The sequence below is a fragment of the Anoplolepis gracilipes genome, chromosome 1 (assembly GCF_047496725.1).
Source record: "Anoplolepis gracilipes chromosome 1, ASM4749672v1, whole genome shotgun sequence".
Classification (NCBI taxonomy): domain Eukaryota; kingdom Metazoa; phylum Arthropoda; class Insecta; order Hymenoptera; family Formicidae; genus Anoplolepis; species Anoplolepis gracilipes.
In genome coordinates this window covers 23,545,725-23,571,832 of record NC_132970.1, presented here as the reverse complement: position 1 = coordinate 23,571,832, position 26,108 = coordinate 23,545,725, and the positions used below count along the sequence as shown (strand labels likewise).

General features: G+C 31.2%; 1 protein-coding gene across 1 annotated transcript; it reads left to right on the top strand.

Annotated features, from left to right (window-relative positions):
* The first annotated feature begins 4,213 nt into the window (after nucleotides 1–4,213).
* Pwn (calcium-binding EGF-like domain-containing protein pawn) lies at nucleotides 4,214–24,877 on the top strand. The gene is made up of 16 exons (XM_072901287.1): nucleotides 4,214–4,352; nucleotides 16,177–16,492; nucleotides 16,832–17,164; nucleotides 18,346–18,599; nucleotides 18,758–19,618; nucleotides 19,710–19,883; nucleotides 20,067–20,265; nucleotides 21,104–21,345; nucleotides 21,424–21,551; nucleotides 21,752–22,022; nucleotides 22,290–22,506; nucleotides 22,581–22,706; nucleotides 22,807–22,889; nucleotides 22,974–23,098; nucleotides 23,369–23,611; nucleotides 24,307–24,877. The coding sequence occupies exons 1-16, from the start codon at nucleotides 4,292–4,294 to the stop codon at nucleotides 24,412–24,414; spliced, it is 3,741 nt and encodes a 1,246-aa protein (XP_072757388.1). The 5' UTR covers nucleotides 4,214–4,291; the 3' UTR covers nucleotides 24,415–24,877.
* Nucleotides 24,878–26,108: the final 1,231 nt, after the last annotated feature.

Here is a 26,108-nt window from a genome sequence, read left to right as displayed (position 1 = left end):
CATTAAAACAAAATAGTTTTAACTGTAAACATGCCGTAAACAATTATGTAAGTAATTATGTATTTATTAGTTGACATTGATAATTTTATTAAATTTTGTGTGTGTGTGTGTGTGTGTGTGTGTGTGTGTGTGTACCAGAGATGTGCAAAATGGGTATCCAAATTTATTTGAAATAGAAAATGCAAAATAGTTGCAATATTTCCATTTAAAAATGCAAAATACAAAAAAATTTTTAAACATCCATTTAAAATAGGAAATGAAAAATAGACATTTTTAAAATAGTTTTTTTAAATAAAAATGACATTTTTAAAATATTTATATTCTTATATTTATTTACATTTAAATTCTTATTCTTATTATCTATCTATTAGATTAGATTAGATCTTATACTATCCGTTCTTATTTTTTACGTGTAGTTAGATCTGTACTCTAGCATCATTGCATAATACGATTGCATGAATGGGTGACAATAGCTTGGTTATACACACAATGACTAAATTACTAAATATTCAATCTAGGATTTATTTTACAATGAACAAGAATGCAATGCAATGTTACATAAATATCCATTTATTGATATTTACAACTAATATTATCGATATCTCGATTAATTTTTGAATTTGTAAGAAAAATTTATTTGAAATAGAAAATGGATAATGAAAACTATTGAAACGAAAATATAAAATGGCTTTTGAAAACATGTATTTTAAGTGCAAAATACAAAATAGACATTTTACGTTTTACATTTCCATTTTAAATGCATTTATTTTAAATAATGCACACATCTCCGGTGTGTACATATATATATATATATATATATATATATATATATATATATATATATATATATATATGTATCTATAAACCTAATTCTAACTTAGCGTGACAATAATCACATGAATGAAATATGGATATTTGTTTTAAAGCGAAAAAAATGCAGTAATGGATATGGACATGCAATTTATCATAATAACGGAAAAAAATAGTAAGGCATCGGTACATCTTGTTTTCTGAATACAGAAAAATATGCTTTTGCGTGCGCAATGCAGTTCCGAGATTCAGTTAGATCGCACTGACCAATTCAGTTATGTTATATTCATTAATGCAGATAAAAGAGAAAAATAGAAAGAAAGAGAGATTATACACGCATTTTTTAGATCTTATGCAGTGGTAAAATAAAGAAAAAAAAATAAACTAGGCAAGTGTACTGACTAAAATAATAATTATAACTGTTATATTAATTTTATGCTTATTGTTAACTGTATTATAGATTTATTATTTATTTGTAAAAATACAGTGCTGTATAATTTTATCAAGATCTTTTCTGAAAATAAATAGGTATCTTATACTCCTTTGTCTATTATGTTCTTAAGTGTTTTATTGGAAATTTACGAAGAATTTTGAGAAATGTTACAATGTTGCATTATTTTTAGTTTATATCGTGGAATATAATTATATAATTATTAATTTTAATAAAGTCAAAGAAACTAAAAATAAAGATTTTTTTTTAGCAGTTCAGTTTTCATAATACATTGGAATAAAGAACAAACGCTAGTGACAATTTAGTGTAAGCATGAGACTGTCATGCTTACAATGCTAAAGAATCCCGTTAACTGCACATGTGTGCGACTTTACGTACGTTAAACAGCTTACTTAATTATCCAGTTAAATGTAAAATAGAATTTTAAAAAGATTTTTAAAAGCATATATTTAAATTATAATAAATCATAGCTTTTCTTAATTCTATAAAAATTGCATAATTTTTTCAATATTTAAAATATTTTTTAGAAATAAGAGAAAAACAAATAACGCATACACAGAATTAACAAAAATTTGAAATCGTACGATAAGTATTGTTAACAATAAGTGAACCTAAATGTCAAACTATGTTATTAAATGTCACGATATTAACGGAGTAACTGTGAAATTGCATGATAATTATTGTTGATAGTATAATTAACTACCTGTATATCAGAGTAAATTATCAAATGTCACATGCGACATCATGCCTACCCCATTTTCTCGACAATTACAGACGTCAATGAAATAACCAACTTTACAACATGCAATGTAGCATGAAACAATGTAACAGCATTTACACTCAGCTCGTACAATTCTAGCTATTCTTATGACAGAATAATTAAAAACCTGTACAATGAGAAGAATGATTTGTTGACACTTGCAATATTAAAACAGTGCGCGACAAAAATGTAATTATTATGTACATAATTAATAATATATTATATAATTCTACTTTACTTACATTATTCTTATTATTTTTTTATTTTTATTACTTATATTATTATTACTTTAATTATAATTGTGAGAAAGCTAATAGAAGCTGTCATCAATTGTTGTCTTCCGTACAATCTGTTTCTCTATTTTGTTGATAAAATAAGTCTGTAATATAAACATTATCAAGTTATATTTTCCATGTCTTGTTAAACAAGATATTCATTATCTGTAAATTATCTGATTTATCGCAACGTTATCTTAATGATGATTTTGTAAGTTAAGTGAAAGTGTAAATGAATGTCACAAAAAACGAAGGAGAAATTAGGCAATCACCTTTAGTGACCTAACTATTAAGTTATCGAATAATACAATATAGTTTGTCTCTTATAATCTTATTTAAAATGATTATTGAAATATATTTTATAAATTTTTTATAATAGCTCTTCAATCTCCCGTACTCTTTTAAAGAGAGAGACCATATAAATATTTTTCTTTAAAAGGCCCTTTTTTTTAAAATAAGTCCCTTTCGAAGAAGAAAGTTTAGTTCCGCCTTGATTCTCCGGTTTTTCTTCTTTTCTGTCGTCACTGAAAGTTTACCTGTGGGCTCGATTTAGAAAACAGATGAAGGACACGGATTATGTAGACGAAAACCTGTATGGTATTCAGTCGCGCAAGACACGCTTCGCCACAGAATATGCCACGGAAAGAGAGAAAAATTCATAGGAGTGGGGAAGAATTATTCTGTAGAGCACGAATGGTGGAGAGAGATAGTCCGAGCATGGTGGAAGCCAACCACCAAGACGTGACGTACATGCTCGACACCAGTGTACGGTGCACCATGGTGTAGCTTTAGCATAGCTAAAGTGGGAGAGACCGTGTGTGTATGACCGTCCTCAGCCTCAGCCAGTGCCGTGTGAACGACCGTGAAGTTAACCTCGATGGTGCACGCTTTAAGTTCTACGTTTTCGTGCATTGGCACTTTCGAGTCCTCGAGACAAGACGGTGACGTTGATTGTTGAGAAAAGCGAACGAGTTCGTTCTCTCCTGCGGTCCCGCTGAACTTTGACAGAAGAAACGGCGATTGAGTTTTCCTGAGATCGTTGGCTTTATTATTCCCAAGAAGAAATTTCATATAGACTCTTCGTGAACTTTACTCGACAATGTGCCTTCCTACAGTATGAATCGAGTGCGAAAAAAAGGTGTACCAAGGTGTACGTGAGATGTGGTATTAAGCATTTATTGAAAGTTTTGACAAATTAATTGCTTGACTGGTTTATGTTATTTTATACGGAATTGATTATCTAAAGCAACGATTAATTATTGTCTTGAAAAGTGTGATGATTGATTTATAAACAAATTATTATTACAAAGTTTTGTGCTTTTCAATATTTTTTTCAAAGTGAACTAATCAATCTATTTTTAATCATTAATATTGATGATACTTTCTCTAAATTACATAATCAATTTTTTTAATCAGACAAGAATTACCTGGAAAAAAGTGTCGATATAATAAAAAGCAAAATCATTTAAAATACGATAGTTCAAAATAAAATAAAATAAATAAAATTAATTTTGTGTGACAGGAAAATAGTGAGACAAGCTTAAGGCTTTTTAGGTATTCAGTTTAAGTCCGGTACGACGTATTGGCCGAAAACCTGACGTATACATCAGTGTGATCCGCTGCCAAGTAGGTCAACAGTGTGCGAGAGTGCGAGACTGAGTAAGAAAGAAAAAAAGACAAGTGGAAGGATAAGACAGAGACAGGAGAAAGAAAGAGAGAAAGAGAGAGAGAGAAAGAGAAGAAGAGAGAGAAAAGAAGAGAAAAAGAAAGAATGAAGTACCGCATACTATGCCCATGAAATCCAGCTCTCCTGATGTCCAGCAACTCACTGTAGGCTTGTGATCCAAAATGGCGGACATCGGTAGGCACCACGGCTCGCTTCAAATCAAGGACGACCGATCCATGTGCATAGAATCCTGAAGGAAAGCTTCACGCGATATCGCGCCTTGACATTGGTATCCTTGATCTTACTTGCGGAGGTTGCGAGAGCAATCGATGATCATGGCAGGCTCAATGTCCGGGGTCATCATGACCTTGATGATCCTTACATTATCCGGTAAGTCCAAGGAAAGTTGAGATAGGGTAGTAAGCTGTCACAAAAGAGTGGGGGTAAAATGATTAGATGTATTTATGTTGCACATGCTTAGTGATGGATATCTAAAATAGATTAAAATAGATTTATATAAAAAGAGAATTTCTCATCTTGTATTTAATCTCATTTTGTATTTAATTTAATATAAATTTAATATACTTTTTTAAAAATTATGATTTTATTAATGACAGGAATTACGTTCAATAAAAATATCCTCAGTCATAGTTATAATTGTTTCAATTAAATATAAAAAAGTAATAAAAAAATACAAATGCAAACACATTGGAAAATAAATTATATTTGTTTAATTATTAATATGTTGCAAAAGTTCAAGTTTACTCTGCATAATATTATATGTTATGTTCATAATATTGTATGAACATAATTTATGGAAAATTATATTATATGTGAATATTAAAGTGATTCAATGGAGATGTCAACGATCGCAGCGTGATATCGTTGCGGTGATATTAATGCCGAGTTTAAGATATTCCCGTGTATCAGCGTTGCAATTTAATCGTGACATAATTAACGTAATTACGAAAAAACCTAAGTACTTTAAAGCTGTCTGATAGGTTTTTAAATTAGTAACGTGTCAGCATGCTCGAAACCGGTACCTTGACCTCCTCCGAAAATTTCAGTAGATTCATAAGAACGCTACATCACTACAGCTATTAAAAAGAAAATTTTATAGTACAAATGGAAAATACATTTCTTTTTACAACATTTATTATAATGAAGCTGTAATACATATAATGATATTGATTATTACTAATAAAAATTGTAAATGCATTTTCGAAATTTGTTTTTTTATTTGTTAACATTTTTATGCATTTGTTTGTGGATTAAAAGAGAGTTAATAGAAAGTTGGAAAGTTTTATCATATTTTGAGTCGTTCTTTTTGCATAAAATACGAAAAGACTTTCTGACCAACCTAATATTTAAAAAATTAATATTTAATATATTTAATAACATACAATAATAAATATTTAAATAATTACAATACTCTTTTGTATAATATATATGTATATATAATATTATTGAATGAAAATATCGTGTTTTCTGTTATATGTTAGTATGTTTCATGATTACAAAAATTATACTTAAAATTAATTTTTACTAATTGTAAATATAATATTTTCTTCGTGGACAATTTATCAAATTGCATCAGTTATATTATAACTAAGAAACATTTAATTACTCTATTATATACATTAGCAAAAAATTGACAGTTGAAAAACAAGGATTGAATTTTTAATTACAATTATTTTATTATTTATAATTATTAAGCTATGTTAACGTTTATTTTTTTAAAAAACTTTATAAATAGAAATACATCCGGTTTCACAGAAACGCGTGCGACTTGAAAAGATAAGCATGCACATTGTGTGTGTGTGTGTGTGTATATCGTCTCTCTTAAGTCTTCCATAACCGCGAATGTGCAATTTTTTTATAGTTATGCAGTTATTCTGGAATTATTGCAATTTAAAAATTTAATTTGCTTCGAAATCAAAATCTATTACTTTCGTGAATCAATACATCAAGATGTTTGACATGATGATATTGCTATTGAAATCGCTCTCTGGCATAAAATCTTTGTCAAAAATTGGATAAAAAAAATGACATTAATGAAAAATCAGAAAATTTGCATATTCGGTGTGATTTTGGTACAAGAATGACGATATATATATATAATTAAATAATTTGTTTCACGATATATTATTAAATTATGGACGCATGTATTGTCAAGAGAAAGTTATGAGCATAACACGCACTTGTGCTTAAGTATTCGAAGATTTTCATATTTCAAGTTAAAAAACTGATAATAGTTACGACATGTGCACACGGTTTGTTAATAATATTTAAAAGACCCGCATAAAAAGTTTGAACAAGTAATAAAGAGAATAACCTATATTTTTCTTATTTACATATTAGTATTTTTTTAATCTATTTGCTTTTGAAATGAACAAAATGAATCTAATACTTTGTTAATTGTAATATATAATCTAGCTGCGCTAACAATAAGATAAATGTTCAATATATAGATTTATTCTAAGTTTTAAAATATATTAATGTAGATGGAATATATTATTGGCTTTTTATTATATCGGACTATAATATATTCCTCAGACTGTACAATATATTTCTCATATTAATAATTATGTTATTAATAAGAAGCAAAAATTTGTATTAAAAAAATTAAATATTTTGGTACTTATGAAAAATATCCAGTCATTGCCTTCATTCATACAAAGTTCATGAATTGCTATTTTGGGATCCGTGAGCCACTAAAATTATTCAATCATTATTAGATGCTTCAGATATTTTTATTATATAATGCCTTTATTGTTTATAATATATGTATTTTGTAGGATCAGATTTTTTGTGGAACAATAATGATTGATTACAATTTATTCCACGTGTAATTAACAACGATTTATAAGCAAGTATGTAATATACTCTGTTAAAATGCTTAAATATTAAATCGTTATCGTTATTTCTTATTGAGATGTTATCAGAGATGTCGAGTTAATAAAGAGAATATTCATGCCCACATTTACACTTACAAAACTCGTTGCTGTAAGCATCTTCCTCTTTCTTCCCGGTGTCTCATAAAAGAGTCATCGATTGACGCGTCTCTCGCGCAGCTTTCATGAGTTTTGTCGTCGCTATATCGGGTTTTCCGTTTGCGCAAGAAGAGATATTTGCATGAAGCCACTAACGTCATCGCTAACACGCGCAGGAGCAACGACACCGCGATGCGTATCCGGCATAGAGTTTCATCACTCCTGACTTTCGCCCAACCGCATTAACCGTGAAAGTGTCACGGAATTGCTGCCTATACAGTAGAACAGAAATTAGACTAGAGTTCACGTTTCCAGAAAATCGTCTCTTCCCAGATCTACAAGAAAATTTATCTACAATTTTCCGAAAACAAAAGTCGAAAATAGAAATTTCGTCAAAAATTAGAATTTATAAAAATTAAATTCAATTAAATTAAATTAAAATTAGAATTTACAAAACCATAATAAAAGGATATAATTCGATTAATTATTATATTTGAAACTCGAAAAATATATTAATAAAATCTCAAAAACTTTTAATACTCTGAAATCACTTACGTTCAAACATTTCCATGTAAAATGAGAATTACTTCATATTTGTTAACATTTATAAACTCTCCCTTTCTCTCTGTCTAGTATCTACTTATATCAATTATTTCACATAGTTAGCATTTATAAACTAACAGCTCTTTATGAAAATGGTTTAACGAAGTCGCGTGCGCTCTTATTATATCGCGATTACCTACTAGATGCTATAAAACAAGTCATGCTCTTTTAAGACGATATCACTTTCACTTGCGATGTCAATCCATTCGTGCAACATCGATTTTATAAACTTCGCATTGCCGAATTGTACTGCGTACATACAATATATCGCGTACCAGTGAAAAGAATGTAAATATTGGGCTGGAATGGGATACCGTTAAGTCTGCCGTTACCGCCTCGAGAGACAGCACATAGCTCGGTGTACACGTTCATGGATAACCTCTGTCAGGTTTCTTTCCTGTTCTTTTAAGGTTGTGCTAGACGAGGTTCACGTCTGCGAGTGACTTGTTAATAAAAAAAATATAAAAAAATGAGAGAAAAATATATATGATATATACGAAAAGTAATTATCATTTATATCAGTTTATTGCTTGTCATTATTTTATATATATGTATATATATTTAAAACAATTGGAAATTAATAGACAAAGAAAAAGTAACATTCAAATTCATCAACTTCATGTTCATGTAACGCGAACAATAAGACGATTACTCGAGATTTAACGCAAGAGTCATTTTGTTGCGCACATTTTGTGGGAAATTTGTCGAGGCTGTGTGAATTGGATCGAGCCTCTGAATTAGACAGAACAAGACGTGCGACAGACTCTCATGCTTAATCGGTCACGCTTCTCGAGGTCACTCGTGATACGTGTAATCACCGGTTTTGTAGTCAATATCGCCGATAATACCGGGATAAACGACTTGAGAGACCGGTAATATTTTTACGTACGGCTCTCTCGCGACTACGACACCAGCCAGCTGGTTCGAAACACGTTCCACCTTGCTGCAACAAGTTCACGTTCTCGTGTCTCGTGGAAATATGTGCCACTGCAAACGACCACCTTGTTCTCTAATATTCAGTCTTTTGCCAAACGACCATTCGTTGCGCTAACTCTGGTAATCAGCGATTTCTGCAAGTGACCGTAAGAATCTTATCTTTACGGTCCTGCTCATATCTCGCCTTCTACATTATTAACAACATCCGCTTTCTTGTAACTGTTGTTAACAAACTACTGACACTGAAGTATATTACATGGAATTTTAGTTTCAGCTAAGAATCTATTAGTTGTGAGAAATTTAATATACACATATGAAATTTCAGAGTAATTTGTGATATATTTTTAAACATGGCCCTTTTATTGCATTTAACAAATTTTTTAAATTTATGACAGCTAATAGATTATATGGGAATATTTTCCGTCTAATTATAAATGGAAACAGCTTAATATATTTCATGCAAAATACATTTACTCTCTCACCTTATATTAAATGCTAGATTAAATATGATTTTATATTAGAAATAACGCTCTTCTTGATAGTTTCAGTTCCCGCATTCATAACATTTTCAAACGGAGCGATTTAATAAAAAACATTCTAGAACAAACCGACACTGAAGTATATTACATGGAATTTTAGTTTCAGCTAAGAATCTATTAGTTGTGAGAAATTTAATATACACATATGAAATTTCAGAGTAATTTGTGATATATTTTTAAACATGGCCCTTTTATTGCATTTAACAAATTTTTTAAATTTATGACAGCTAATAGATTATATGGGAATATTTTCCGTCTAATTATAAATGGAAACAGCTTAATATATTTCATGCAAAATACATTTACTCTCTCACCTTATATTAAATGCTAGATTAAATATGATTTTATATTAGAAATAACGCTCTTCTTGATAGTTTCAGTTCCCGCATTCATAACATTTTCAAACGGAGCGATTTAATAAAAAACATTCTAGAACAAACCGACACTGAAGTATATTACATGGAATTTTAGTTTCAGCTAAGAATCTATTAGTTGCGAGAAATTTAATATGCACATATGAAACTTCAGAGTAATTTGTGATATATTTTTAAACATGACCCTTTTATTACATTTAACAAATTTTTTAAATTTATGACAGCTAATAGAATATATGGGAATATTTTCCGTCTAATTATAAATGGAAACAGCGTAATATATTTCATGCAAAATACATTTACTCTCTCACCTTATATTAAATGCTAGATTAAATATGATTTTATATTAGAAATAGCGCTCTTTATGATAGTTTCAGTTCCCGCATTCATAACATTTCCAAACCGAGCGATTTAATAAAAAACGTTCTAGAAGAAATTTATTAGCAGAGTAAAAGTGACTTAGCATTAAATTTCATTGCAACGTATATATACTCTCTCGTACGCTAATTATTTCGAGTACGACCGCGAGCGACGTTTTATCTGTCTGACGAAGTCGCGAGCTCTAAGCTGTAGAATATTCTAGTCTCCAGAGTCTCTTCGCGAGAGCTTGGCGAGACTGCATTCCATTCGTTACGATAGTGCAGCCAATGCTATGCGATTCACCTACATTCTCACGACTACCCTGGCCATTCGCTTGCATTAGAAAGATCGTAGTGTCCGCAAATTCAGTTTACTTTTTTTTGAAAAAAATATCTTCTATTGATACGCACCAAATTAGCTGGGTGTTGTAGTTTTAAATAGATATTTCGTCGACGCAAAGAAGTCTTTATTAATATTCCCTTCATCGATTATATTTCTTTCTAAGAAATTCTTAGATTTTTCATAATCTTTAATCATGAATTTCTAATATTAGATTTTCAATATTTTATACAAAAATATTTATAGCAAAATTAATCAACAATATTAGAACTGAAGAAATCTAGTAAAGCAGATTTAATTTTTGAAGATGTTAGAAAAAATATGCCTTCTCTTTCTCCTCTTTCGTTAAAATCTGACATTTTATCTTGATTATATTATCAATAACAATATAAAAAGAAGCTACAAATTTATTTTATCATCTAATATTGTTATCCGTAATAATTAAAAACTTCTAAACAGTACGTTTTTATTTTGTAGATATGTATGCCTAACATTTTTAATTTTAGAAAAAATATGTCATCTCTTTCTCCTCTTTCGTTAAAATCTGACATTTTATCTTGATTATATTGTCAATAATAATATAAAAAGGAGCTACAAATTTATTTTATCAAATAATATTGTTATCTATAATAATTAAAAACTTCTAAACAGTACGTTTTGATTTTGTCGATATGTATGCCTAACATTTTTACGGTTTAACATACTTTCGGGAAAGTAACTGTGCAGAGTACTTAAGAATTTTTATATACGCACAAACGCGCACGCGTTCGAGGTATTGTATTTTAATCAGAAATTAAAATTACGCTCTCCCGCGCGTGCATCCTCAATTGTCAGCCCTCGTCGTATGTACAATACAATACAATTTGCTCGCAATTACGGTGTATTATCCTGTTACACACGGAATGTCCTACTATTGCGAGCATTAGTTAGACGCTTGCGGTTTTAGCCGTATCTAGAGTTACGGCGCGCAACCTATGTAGTTCGTAACGCATATATATTACGCTGGATGCCATCGAGAGGGCACCGTGAGAATGTAGGTAAATTGTATAGCTGTCGCTATCTCTCGAGAATATCCCGTAAAGCCCGATAACTTTTATCACTGTACCGAAGGTTGGAGAACACACCGTTAACTTTATTCGGGAATTTCTGTCGGCACATGGTTACACACAGAGGAAGGAATTTAATCGTTGGCATTTTTTTTACTTTCCGAAATCAAGAGATTTAAAATTGTAAAAATAATCATATAACGTGTTTAATCGCGTTATATCAAATCAATGTAAATTAATGTGAGCCGAGAAAGAAAATATTGTCGACATCTTTTTTTACGATGTGAAACGATGCATTATTAATCTTTATCCAGAAATTCAAAAGAGCAAATATTATCTTCTAATATTATCATTTTTAATGAAAATTTCAGAGCCTTGAATTTAATATGTGAAAATAAAGTTATTTCCATACGCATGATAATTTTATGCAATTCTTTAAAAAAAAATAACAAGACGCTCACTTATATTCGGAAGACGGACTGCTCTAACAAGAGTTAATTTAGCGCAACTCAATCAAGATGCATCATATATCACGGTACTGCCATTCGTTTTATCGTTCTTTTATATTAGCCTCCGTTGTTGCGATTTAATTACGATAACAGAGCATTGTGCGCATTGAAAAGGCACATCGCAGGGAAAAACCTACATCGAGAAATTACTATGAACGCAATTCTAACCGCGTACTTAAGGGGCATCTCGCGTTCAAAATCGCGGCGTGTCGCACCACGTCGCTTAATGAGCAATTAGAGATAGATAATGTGGGCGGAAGCGAATCTCGATTCAACGAGGGAGTACTCGCAAAAAATAATAGCAGCAAAGCGATTCGCGAAGGCACAAATGTGCTTTTTACCTGAACGATCGGCACCTTCGCTAATGAATAATTAATAGTTGACGTGGCAGCGGTGCAAAATCAGCGAGAGGCTCCGTCCGTCCAACTGTAATCTAGATCACGTGCGAAGAACATTAGAGTTTTTGTTTCGGAGAAAATATCGGGATTGAGACTATACGTTTTTTTTATTATTTTCTAACGTCCGGATAATGATTACTTCTATGCTTTATTAATTTCCATTTTTACAATATAATGTTTTATTCGCGAGATTGTAATAATGACATGAAATATATATGCAATTTTCCTAATGCGTTTTTTTCAATCCAACTGTGTATTCATATAATTTAGTAATGATTTAATTTTCTTACTGATTTTCATCAATTTTTGTTTTCGTTGTAAATTAATTATTGTAATTGCAATGTCTGTAATATTATCGTAAACGACATCTTATAAAAAGTGAATTTTCTTGGCAGCGTTTTTTGTGTAGCGTGAATTGTTTTATAATTACCATTTCTCTTAAATTAATTGAATGGCGAAGGATACGCTAGAGAAATACGATAATAAATGACAAATGACTTGATTGAAAAATCTTGATTTGGTTACTTGTACCCTACTATTGTTGTCGACGGTGAAAGCTGTTACAAGAGGGAAAACCTGGTGAAAAAATAATTCTTCTGACGTGTGCATACTTTCTACACGACGAGGACTGGAGTCATCTTCACAATCGAACACTCTACCGGATGCGGCGATATTTACGTGGACACGATAATGTTCCGCGAGATAGATGCAATTAATTATCTTGATATTCTGTTTTTATAGGCGATATATTCAGGTCGACCATTATCGAGACGTCTTGATCTAAAAGCTGTGACACGTTGTCTTCTGTTAGTTTCACTTAAATTGCTTCGCGCGTCGTTGCATCCCTGCCATTGTCTGACGCGTTTACGAAAAATTCAATCCGACGATCAGTATCTTCTCGGAACGACTTTGTTATTCTGCAGCTAAATGTCAAATAGTGTTTCTGCAGAACGCGTCTGCGAAAACTAAAAATTAGACATCCGAAGAAAAATAAATTGTATTATAACTTTCGCACAGATTGTACAGGACTTTCGGATTGAAATGAAATCTCAGTTCGCTTACGGTTAGAATCCAATAATACAGCCTGTTAATAGCTTGTTCTGGTTTCGGTTTCGATTCCTTGATCAAACAAGAAAACCGGAACCGTTTAATTTACGGTACTTTTCGGTTGCGGTTCTTTCAAAGCTTCTATTTTCTTTTGTAATTATATTGTATTTTGATTCTATTTTGTTTCTGTTTTGTCAGAAGTGGTATGTTTCTTTTTGTATATAACATGCATAAAAGAAGCTTTATTGTATAAAGGAGAAACACTATGTAATTCTCATATAAAATGTGAATAATTAAAGAATAGAAAAGATTAAGCGTTGCTCGAGCATCCTATTCATTTTCACCTTCTTTGCTGTTTATGACTCTTTAATTATGACATTAAGGGAGCAAGAAAATTGCGAGATAGCCAGATGTTTTATTTGCAGTATAATTCAACAACGTGAAAAGATAAGAGTAGGTTATATGAAATACGTTATCATCAATCATATGAGAAGGATCTCACGAGAACAATACATCGCAGGTACATATCTTACCCTTTTATGTAACAAGTCTGTTATGTATTTATGTGAACGTCATTTATTCATCCCTCTGATTATACATATATCAACCTTTACAAGCAACCTTCGTAAATTTTTGATTTTTCCTTTTTTCGGATTTTGATTTATTTCATCATACATTATGTGATCTTTTAAATTATATTAGAATTAGATCATCGCATACATTCTGCTTGTTATTCATTTTAAGATAAGACTTTAATTTTTAAATAACGGTTTTTATCCTTTTCCGAATATTGTGTCTTTAATGTTCATTATTTCAGCAAGAAATTTTAGACGACAGATGCAAACATTCACAGCATCTTCTCTAACTGTTACGTAAATTTTCTGTCACATCTACTATACTACGGTCAAATTCGAAGCTCGTAAGATATGCAATGTTTTGTGTAAATTGCATTATTTCGAATTTATATAATTTTTTTAAATATCCGATCGACCATCTATTTATTAAATTAGTCCTTTATCTTCCGATATCTCGCACTATATTAATATTGATATATTACAAAAGTAAAATAAATTTAATTTAATTTAATTGTTTTAATACATGAAATGTCAATATTAACAAATATTTTAAATAGTTTTTTAAATAACCGCTTTACGATGACAATACCTGCTTTATTTGTGTGAATGAAACTAATAATTTTGTTTTTTTGCCTTAGCAGCAAAAGGATCATTATAAGTTATTATGTATATAACAAGTAGTATATTGCTCTATAAATACTTCCACTTATTCTTTGATTGACTCTCCTATTGAGAAGGTTTTTAAATCGACGATCGATTTCAACGCGCGTGAGTTTCGATGTCAATGAACCTTTTTACCTTCGATCGAAAGGCGCAAGGTGCCGTAGAAGCGGGAAGAGAGGCCGAGAAGACCGCCTGAAGAGGTGAACAGAGCGCAATCGTAATTTCATACCTGTCACGTTCACGATTGGTCAAACCGCTCGATACCGGCCTCGAGAATGTCAACTGTTCGAGTACCGTTCGTCGTCTCGACAGACTGTGGTTCAAGTCTTCTTTTGCCCGGCAAATAGCTGTGCCGACTGATCCGCCCTTTCGCGAGAAGACCGCCGAGATCACCTAGACTAGAGTCAGGGTCAAGATGCGAATTCTCGTTTCTCGCTTGGAGCGATTTATTATTCAGAGACATGTTACAAAATTTTCCTTGGGTGTAACTTTTTTTATTTACGACTGTCTTATTATAAACAAGATTTTATTTTTATTTTTAAAATAACTTTCATATATGATATATCATTATATTTTTTGGTTGTAATTTTCGATTTAAAATAAAATTTATAAGTAAAATATGAAGATATATTAACAGATTAATTTTATACAAGAGTTTTCTACATTTTAATCTATGTAATATTATTATTAATTTTGCGAGAAATTACAGATATTTCAATAATAAAAGTTCTGTGTAGGCAAGATTAAATTTAAAATTATCAATATCTTAAATATTAAATTTCCTATCCTTGTATTTGATACAGCTCTCTCTTCAACTTCATATAACCTTTTTTTTAATTACTATATATTATGTATAAGGGTACATAAATTAAAAAAAAAAAAAGATAGTAATCCTTGCGTAATGGAGAAAATCTTTATGTGCAATTTTAATTTAATTTGTCGCGGAAATGAGATTTTACGATACGACAGAGTAAACGTATAGTTATAATAGTATTTTTCACTACTTCGACACAAAGAGCCATTTCGCATATCTTCAAAATCGTGCGAATTTAACAGTGTCTTCTGGAATAGAAAAGTTTGCACGCGTGCACTTTTCCTTTAATAGGGCCGCGAATTGATGATACCGTAAAGTACCTTTTCAGAGTACCGTTTGGGCGCGAAATTATTTCATCTGCGTCTCGATCAAGCGCACGAGATCTTTCTCACGCGAGCACAGCAGGGCTAATTACGCCCAACGACGATATAATTATACATTTTTGCACGTCGGAAGGAATAAGGAAGTAGCCGTTGCAATTAATATGTTTTTTTTTCTTTTTTACTCGCTGCAACAATTTCCGAGCGGCCCTTTATGTTGCGCGTTTCGCTCGACCCTTTTAATTCTCGCACGCCACCCCTTTATAAAGTCCCCAATCAGTCTTCTGCAAACAGTGACGTTTATGCAATATCACGAAAAGGGTTCATTAACCTTTTATGTTACACAGCCGCGAGTTCCTCGAGCATGGAGAATATTCCTTATACGACGGTAGTTCTAATAGTCTTCACTTCAGTGGTTTACCGTTTTAATATTCGCGTTAAAGCACTGGCATATAGCTTATTTGGGTTTATCGCCCTCACGTGCCAAGTTTGTAATATAGTCGAGCAGAGTTGACTTTTTATTGAAATTTTGAAAGTGAAAAATTCTAGCTTAAATTTATTTAAAAATTTGCGCCATTATATTCTATATTTTTTTTTTTTTTTACAAGGAATTACAATATATTTTACGCTAAACATTCCACTTTTTTATCTTCTGGATTCTAGAAAATATTTATATCAGTTTTTATTTATATTTGCAGGAGTGTTGACCATACAGAATGATAAAACATCCTCCCGTACTTCTCGAGAAAGTATCGTGTTGAGTGCCAGCGCTTACACTGGTCCCGAAAAAACATCCAGTGATAGTCAATCGGACGAGTCTTTGACTTTTCAAAAGACCATCCCAGCATTTCAACTAGAAAGTTCGAAGAGCGTTAATGATTACGACGGAGGACAAACCAAGTTCGTATTCAGAGATACGAATCGTGACGAGTCCATCGACGAATTAACATCGTCAAAGCATGTGGCCCATATCGATGGTAATAACATCGAAGTGAAAGCCGGAGAATACTACAAGTGAGTCATTCTATTTTTATGAATACTGATAAAAGGGTGAGTTGCAAGAAGCTAACTCTAAACTGAAATATATTCTCTTTATATGGATTCAGTTTTTAAAAGTAGTATACCTGCAAAAGAATGTTTGCAAGACCATTTTTTTAAACGATCTAGCCTATGTGTCAAAGTTTTAATTTGTCTTTAACTCAATTTTTATTTTGATTAAATGTTATGAATTAATTTACTACATGATATATTAACAATATAATGACATGTCTACATAAAATTAGTAATATTTACTTAATATTACTCTTAAATACCATCAGAAATACATCTTGAAAAATAATTTATCGTCAATAGGATAGTGCCCACCACCAGCGAATCCATGTCGGGGGAAGAACAAGGGGCTCCGCCGAGAGATTTCCTGTCGGAGCCCCATCAGCTGGTTGGCGCACTGAGGCAACAAGCACAGCGTTCGCAAGTAATGGATCTTCAACGGCGAGGTCGTCAAGAGATCCTGAGGATCTCTAGCGAGCACGCACCACCGCCGATTTTGCAAACCGCCGTACCAGGTCCAAGACAAGCAAATCCAGATATACAGGACATTATCACCGGCATCGTCAAGCTGCTCAACGGCAACGTAAACGTAGCTGCCAACACCGTGAGGCCATTGAGGCCGATACAAGCCACGAGGTACTGAAAAAATTCAATATTATCATATATGCGAACATTTATTTTAATATATACAGAACATTAATCGGTAAATGACATTAATGTATATTGTAATGATTGAATTTTTCTCAATATTGAAATTATTAAATTTTTAATAAAAATTATTTGCATGTATTCTTTTTTATTTTAATCACTTTTATCATTTTCCGAAAATAAAGATACATAAAATGATAAATATATTTATATGAATAACATAATTAACCTTCAAACACTGAACACGTGGGTCTCTCGTGTCCGTGCCATTTTTAATCCATTCTTCTAAAAAAAATATTAATAAAATCTCAAGGTTGGAAACTTATCCAAAAAAAGTTTGTGTCAAAAGGGACTTATAATTGAAAGGACAATTTAAACAGTTTATTCAGTGCAAAGTGCTGGCGAATCTAAATCTGAAGCGGACACAAATAACCCACGTATTCGCTTTATGTATATTAAATAAGAAAGGGTGAATAAGTAAATTTTTTTAAAAATGTTTTTTGCTGTTAATGGTTTTTTATAAAAATAAGTTGTAAATTTACAATGATAATCTCCCTAAAAAAAACAAATTGCTTTAATTTCTATTGTGTTTACTTATTTTCACGCTAAAAGTATCTTTTGTTGATGATAATAACAACAAACAGGAGTTGTATGTATTAATCAATTTTTATACTGTAGATTGTAATGTAAATTACATTTTGTTTTCACTTTTCTTCCAAATTAATTACCTGAAAATTAAAAAAAAATTTTTTCTCAGAAAAAATACATTTTTTCATACCTGAAAATTACTCATTTTCGATCATTCAAATAATTATATTTTTTTAAAACCGTGGACATATAGTATTTTTTTCGTAAACTTTGAATTAAAAATTCCTGGAAGGCTTTTCGTTCAAAATTATTTTTTCAAATTTTTATATAAAACATCTATGTTTCCAAATCTTGATCTAACAAATAACAAAAATATAGTATTTAAAAATATTTTTTCTTTAACTCTACTACATTAACTTTTAGTTTTAAACTTAAAAGAAGATGTGTAAATTTTTTTAGAATTTTTTAAGTAAGTTTAGAGTACAAAAAATAATTCGGACTTCAGTTACCTACGTGTTTAGGATTACGGTGGCAAAAAAACGTGTTCAGTTTGAGGGTTAATAATTACGTTGCACTTACAGGATCAACAATAGAGGGCCGCCCAGAATTTCAGATGCACCACCGTTACCGCCAGATTTTGACACTGCTGGGATGAATCCACCGCCACCGCCACCGTCATTATCGTCTTCCCATCCTTATCCGTTCGAAAAACCTCCTGTACCTGACAGACCATCGCTAAATCAGTTACCTCCTGAGAGACCCGTTAGGCCCTTCATTAACGGAGTACCATTACCAGAACAAGTCGTACCGCCTTGGACTTGGGAGCCTCCTCATAGTACGTTATACATATTCCGTGAATAATTATGCATCATAAATGATTAATTTACTTTGCACGGATACTTTGACATAACGGAACATAAGTATATACGTAGCGCGTAGGAGATTTTATAATTTAATTTTTATCTTAATAAAATTACTAATTTTTTTTTCAAGATGGCAACAGACGACCGGTACCATCCTACAAACCCTCGCCACCGCCGCTGGATTCTAGTTTTCATCGCGATAAGAATCTCTCGACAACCGAGAATTCGCAGTACGATTTGAAACCGGAATCCGAAATATCCCAAGGAAGCTCCACGATAAAGAAAGACGCCAGTCATCACGAAACACTTATCGAAGAAGATACTAAAAATCATACGAATAATTTTAACGTTGATAAAGATCGAGTTGAACTCACGACGACGAGTAATAACTCGGCTATTCAGAATACGACGAAAAAATCTGAAATCGAAGAGTCTATAAAGAAACATATTGTAAACCATAAATATCATACACCCTTGAAGGAAAACAAAATTAATGGCGAGGAAACATTGATCCTCGGTGTCCCAACAGATTATGTCTCTTCAACTTACACGACGCGACATCCGGAACCTTCGAAGACGATAACGTCTTCAAATGGTCAAGTTAAAGTTACGAAATCTTCGAAGAGCGACGAAAAAGCGTCGTTTGTAACTTCCAAGGTAGAAAAACCGATCGAGAAAACCTCGATCGCCACGAAAACTTTCTCGACCACTACCTTAAATATAGAGACCAGTTCGTCTGTTCAAGTGATCGAATCTATACCGACAAAAGTCATTCTTCGACCGACTCCTGCCGCTTCTGCGGAATTAAACGGCGATACCAAATCCAGCATAAATTTAGAACCTAGCAGTGCATTAGATGTCGAATACACAGAACCGACGTCCAGCGTCTCGACGCCAACTGAAGGTCTTCCTACAAGTTATTTAAAGAGTTCGGCTACAATGGAGAAGAGTGTCGTTCGTTCTACAACCCCGGTCCTTACGAAAAATACAGGCATGTATAAAAAAATATATATATTGATAGATAATCCTATAAAATAATTATAACTATTAATAATAATTACTGTAATTAACTAAAATTATAGGTTCCCCAGAACATTATCGTCCACGACCTGGAATCGTTCTGGACGACACTCTGGATTATACTGGTGCACAAGGATTGCCAAGTCAAAGGCCTTACCTCACACCATCGAGACACCATCCCGGTGACATCTTTGATGTAACTGTCTCAGCAATTCAGGGGCCCGGAGGAAGCTCTGGTAATTTTCTTAATTGGTTACGTTACTTTCTTTTAATTGCATGTGCATTTTAAATCGCGTTTGCAGTATGTAGAAATTTGCGTAATATTGTGTGTATTATTTCAATATATAAAATTTTTTTAAAAATAATATTTTTAACGAATAAATTTTTTTACTAGATTTTCACGCTTGATTATTTTTCAGGAGAGAGCGTCAGGGTATCTCTAAATTCAAATAACGGTGATGTCATATTAACGTCTGCTGTGGGTGCACAAGGTTTCGTAAGCATCGATGGTAAGAGAACCTATCTAAATTTGTTCGATAATACTGATCGGACACCCGGATCCACCCATGTACAACCGCAACCGACTAGAACCCAACCGCCGCCCATCGTCGGTACTGGGTGAGTCTCGATTACAAAAACAGTACAAATCAAGAAATCTTTTGTAAAAAGTTATTGTTTTTATCTAGTAAAAAAAAATATACGTCAGTTTCTTTTTTTTTAATTTTTTCTTTTCAAATACAACAAATACAAATTTGATTTATTACCAATTTAGTTTCCTATGGTGTAGTAAAAAATTAAATAGAGAAAGAGAAATATTAAGAAAAAGAGAATAAAGAAAAAATTATATAGAGTAAACTCGGGTAAGATGGCCATAGTTTTTTAAAATGCAAGAAACATATTTTTATTTTTGTTATTTTTTAATAGTGCTTGGCATATTATTTTTCACTGTAGCTTAAATTACATAATATTATCGAAATTGAAAGGAAAATATTTAATAGAAATTTTATATTATCAAAATAGTACAACGTAAGCATTGGCCATCTTACCCAATTTTTAAGGAAAAGATGACCATAGGGACGGAAAGATGGCCATAATATTTATAAAAAATAGTGAAAACAAAAATAAAAATTATAGGTCATGTAACAATTTACATATCTTTATAATATGTTTAACATCGATTACGATAGCTTAACTGTAATTTATTCAACGTTATAACAGTTTTTAGTGGACAAATGAAAAACTTTGCAGGTAGTCAAAAGTAAAAATATGATATAAGATTCACAATATCGTTATTTCGAACAATGTATGCATGTAAACTACTGTAAATATCGATTATCTTTGATAATGACTAAAAAAGCGCACTATGTAGCGATTATTGAAAAAATTACAGCCTATGGCCATCTTTTTCGTATGGTCATCATACTATAGTTTACCTTAACATTAAAATCTTTGCCAGCCTTGCCATTCCTCAACCGGACATTCCTGTTGGCACTTTACGCCCGAATGGATCAAACCGAAGGCAACCACCGTTATATCGAAGACCAACGCAGCCACCTGTCAGAATAGACACTTGTATCGTGGGTGACACGAGTACGTGCGACGCGAATCAACACGAAGCTTGTGCGACCGTTCAAGGGGTATCAGCTTGTCATTGTAAACCAGGATATGCGAGGTTACAACACTCGCTACCGTGTAAAAGTTAGTAAACGAATCAAAGATCATGAGATCATCACATAATGATCGATGCGTTTTACACTCAATATTTATTTTTTTCAGGAATAGTTAGCATTGTTGTGTCAATTAGAGTGGATAAATTCTACGACAAGAAAATTGTTTGGGATCGAGGACTAGCTGATAAGGATTCAGAATCTTATCAGACACTCGTTTACGAGGCCAATAGAGCGGTAAGTCTTAATTATATTCAAATTTTTTTCTTAAAATTTAAATTATATTCTAAAGCTTTTTTATATACGTTTTTCTAATATTTTATAGATTTTCTATTTATTTACACATCTCTTTATCTATACATTTAATAATTCTTTTTATATATTACATGCAAGTTTTAATTATGTATTATTTAATTTTTATAAAATTTATTATACAGATTGAATCTGCCATGTCTATGACACCGTTTTCGGATGAATACATGGGATCACTGATAAACAATGTTTATCAAGGAGACGTGAGCCAAGGACAAGGCGGAGTCTTTATGAATGCAACTTTAAAGCTCATTTACGAAGCGAGAACAAGTAGACCAAGCTTAGCTGGGGAACTGCAAAGACATCTGTTAGGTGTTATTCATAGAAGGAATAACAACATTGGAAACAGTGCCTTATATGTAGACAGCCCACCTGGATCCATATCAAATTTGCAAGGTAATTCTTGATTGTTGATCGTAATTAGTAGTAATAAAAATGGTAATATTTTAATTTTACAAAGTAATACTACGCTCAAAATAAATTGTATTGTGTACTTAAAATATATATGTACATGTAAAAAAATAAATTATATAAATTACATAATTAAAATAAATAACTAAAAGCTTTGCTTATAATGTCTCAATGAATAAATTTAAATAATTTATAAAATAATGAAAAAAAAACAATTTCTCTCTGACGTAAAGTGTCGTCTCTGAATTATAGATTTAGACGAATGCGCTTCGTCAGAATTGAACGATTGTCATTCCTCTGCCAGTTGTGCCAATACATTTGGTAGTTTCACGTGCTCCTGTAATCCGGGATTAAAAGATCCTCATAAAGATAATCCCGAAAAATCCGGTAGAGCATGCCTGACATGCCCGTCGACTTATTGCAATAATCGTGGCACCTGTTCTTATCAAGGGGATCAAATGCAATGCGCGTAAGTAAATGTGGAATAAAATAAATTGTAAATTTTTGCTCATTAAGTGCGTTAACAATTTTTACAATCTCTAGGTGCACCGGCAATTACTATGGCGCGCAATGCGAGGTTGATGGTGAAGTCTTGGGCGTTGCTATAGGCGCATCTGTGGCTGCATTAATAATAATCGTGCTGACGTTAATCTGTCTCGTTATGTGGAGGTAACTTTTTAATTAAGGAAAATCATATTTCATAATATTTCTTACATATACATATCTACCTATATTAACATATATCAAAAATTATGCGAATATTTTACAGTCGAAAATGGTCTCGCGAACAAAAGTCTGCAGGTTCCCCGGTGTACGGTTATATTCAAGGCGGAATACCTGGCACTCTTCCTGGTAAAAATAATTAGTTATTAAATATGAACCTTTATCTTTTTCGTTAGTAAGTAGCATAAATTTAAAGACACAAATAATCTACAGGGACTTTAGCGAGGGTCGGTTCTGTGGGCACTTTAGCGTCTATAAAACAAGGGCCACCGACGAATTTACCACCTTATATGTGGGCTCATTTTGGGGATCACATGGCAACAGCGAATGTCTATGCGGTGTGTATCAATAAATAATATTCAATAATTAGTATTGGTAAAAGGTTAAATTTATAAAATTATTTTATTTTTATAGAAAAAATCGCCTTATTTCCATTATTATATAAAACAGAAAATATATAAATATTATGATTTGATATCCATTTTTGCAATTTTAAACTTCCTTGTAAATTTGAAACCTAATAAAATTTTTTCTTGTTAAATCATCTTAGTTCTGATCGATAACCATAAAGTATAATATATGTCATCGAAAAATCTTTTTATTAAAAGACTGAACCCATGGGTCCGACCCGACCGAGTTCGGCAATGTTTGGTTATCCACCTATGAACATTCACGGAACATTGCCACCAGTTCCATTACCGCGACTTCAAGCCCCACCGCGACAAAGACTAAGACCCCAACCAGATCCAGATAGCTCGGATTCCGAGCCACAGGATAAGGACAGAGCCGACCTAATTCCTCAGAACAGCGGTTTTCACGTGCCGAGGCCGAAGTCAAGATCCTCATTAGCAGTAAGTATTCATTAAATCGCTACCGAATGTTATGTATCCCGCGCGAATTAAACGAATTAAAGAAAAAGCAGAAAATTTATCTCTGTAAAATTAAATATATATTTGATCTTGGGAAGATTAAGGATTTTTTTAAAAACTTATTTCTTTATAAAATTTAATATTACTTTTCGAACGGTACATGTAAGATTAAATAAAATAGAAAAAAATATGTATATACATATATATATATTTTTTCTATTTTATTTAATCTTACATGTACCGTTCGAAAAGTAATATTAAATTTTGTAAAGAAATAAGTTTTTAAAAAAATCCTTAATCTTCCCAAGATCAAATATATATTTAATTTTACAAAGATAAATTTTCTCCTTTTTCTAATAAATTCCAAATAAAGAACTTATTTTTGATCCGCTTATATTTAAGTTGAATCTAAAAAGAAGTAAAGAGAGAAAAGTAGAGAGAAAAAATTCAATAATTATAATCCCGCGCTCCAAGATTAGGAACTAATAACTTCGTAAAATAAATTGTCATCAATTTCTTTTAAATCATCTTTTACTTCTAATATAACTTGAACAATTTAATCTCGATATTAATCCAATCCATATTTTTATCCAATTAATATAATTGTAGAAATTAATTAATTATAAGTTACACATTGATGTCGATAATAAATTTAAATCGATTAATTTATATTTCAGAATCAAAGCGGAATTTATAACGACGTGGAGTACGATCAGGGTGACGTTCATCATTTGTCGAAAAACAATATCCCGATGTCAACCTACAGACCGTACTACAGAACGTGAAATTCACTCCCCGAGAAGTAACACATTCGCGCACGTCAAGTCGCGTATGTCAGGATTAAATAAACCCATTGCAATATTTATCCTCTAAAGTGCTCAATAAATAATGCATTAGGATTCATAGCGTTATCGGTTAGGTGTGCGAGAAGTAATCCTACGATAGGAAGTTGCAATTCGTACCAGAGTCGTCTGAATAAACGTTCGGAATTTACACGGAGGATTTACAGGCATGGAGGAAGTAAGCCTAATCGTACTGCGCGTGTATCAAACAGATTAGATCTTGTTTGTAATGGAGTCATATTTTTTAGTCACGCGATCGTACTTACAATAGATCGATTAATTCTCAGAATAATACTGATATTTATTATGCATTTTTACTGTTATTTTTTATGTTGTTATTTCTTACGGTATTTTGTAAAATTCAAGAAATTATTATTATTGAATAGTTTATTAAAGGAAATATATGCGTCAATTGCGTGCATATATGTACTTGTCTATTTTTAATTATTATTAATTATTATTAATTGCGCAATACTCAAAATAAGAATAATTTATAAGCATAAATATATATTACGTTATATATATATATCGATTACGTTTATTTGGTAAATAATTATTGTTAAAGTAAAAATTAATTCTATTACGTTTTAGAATTAAAATAAAGTAAATTTATTATAAAATATTCTAATTTACTATAAAAATCGAATTTTTATATTAAGTAATTTTAAGATATTTAAGCAATATTTTTGAAAAAAGATATTTAATTACATATCAGTTAATACAATTATGATTAATTTATTAAAATCTTTCTATAAGATATATATGTATATAATATAATTAGTTCCAAGAATAAAATAAATAATCATTTTCTAGGCATCATGAAATATTAATACATTTTATTTCATTAAAATCTTGTTCTCTGAGTAATATATATATATATATATATATATATATATATATATATATATATATATATATATATATATATATTATAATTATATATTTTTTAGATTGAATAAGTATAATTAAAATTTAACCTAATTTTTATTTTAATTCTCCAACTTACTAACATATTAATCAGTAGAAGATAAATAAAAAATGTATAAAATTGAATAACAGTAATTTTATACATTTTACGAAAATTTCGAAATATTTAATATCAGATTACCACAGAAAATAAACAATATAACATTAACTTGAAAACAACATGATTTGCTTTTAAATAAAATATTATACATTTAAATCTAAATTGTTATATTTAAACTATGTTTAAAGTTTAGAAAAATTATTTTGATTTAATACATTATTTCTCTCTCTATGAATAAATTTTGCAAATGTGTCTAGTGTCAATCGATTTGCATGACACATTTGTGTAGTCGACAATGTCGATACAAATGATAAAATATTTAGTTGGATGTATTTCCAACGAATGAACACTAGACACATGCATGCTAGTATAAGTAGGAGAGGTGAACAACCTCAATCGATTTCCGTCGAGAAAACTATAGTAGACTGCTCAATGTTTTGATCGTTTTACCTACCATTTTAAGTCAGATATTGCGACATTGTAAAAAATAAAATTTGACACATATGTCTAAATATCACAGATATTCTTTTCAAAGGTCCTACCAATTTAATTTTACAATTTTGGAGTTAACCATAATTATGAATAATTAAAAGCCATTTATAATAATTAA

Bases quoted from the DNA above. Each gene is read 5' to 3' on its own strand.
- Pwn (XM_072901287.1), top strand. From the start codon at position 4,292: ATGATCATGGCAGGCTCAATGTCCGGGGTCATCATGACCTTGATGATC. The intron at 21,552-21,751 runs GTAAGTCTTAAT...TTTATTATACAG, and splicing joins TTTACGAGGCCAATAGAGCG to ATTGAATCTGCCATGTCTAT. The intron at 23,612-24,306 runs GTAAGTATTCAT...TTTATATTTCAG, and splicing joins AGTCAAGATCCTCATTAGCA to AATCAAAGCGGAATTTATAA.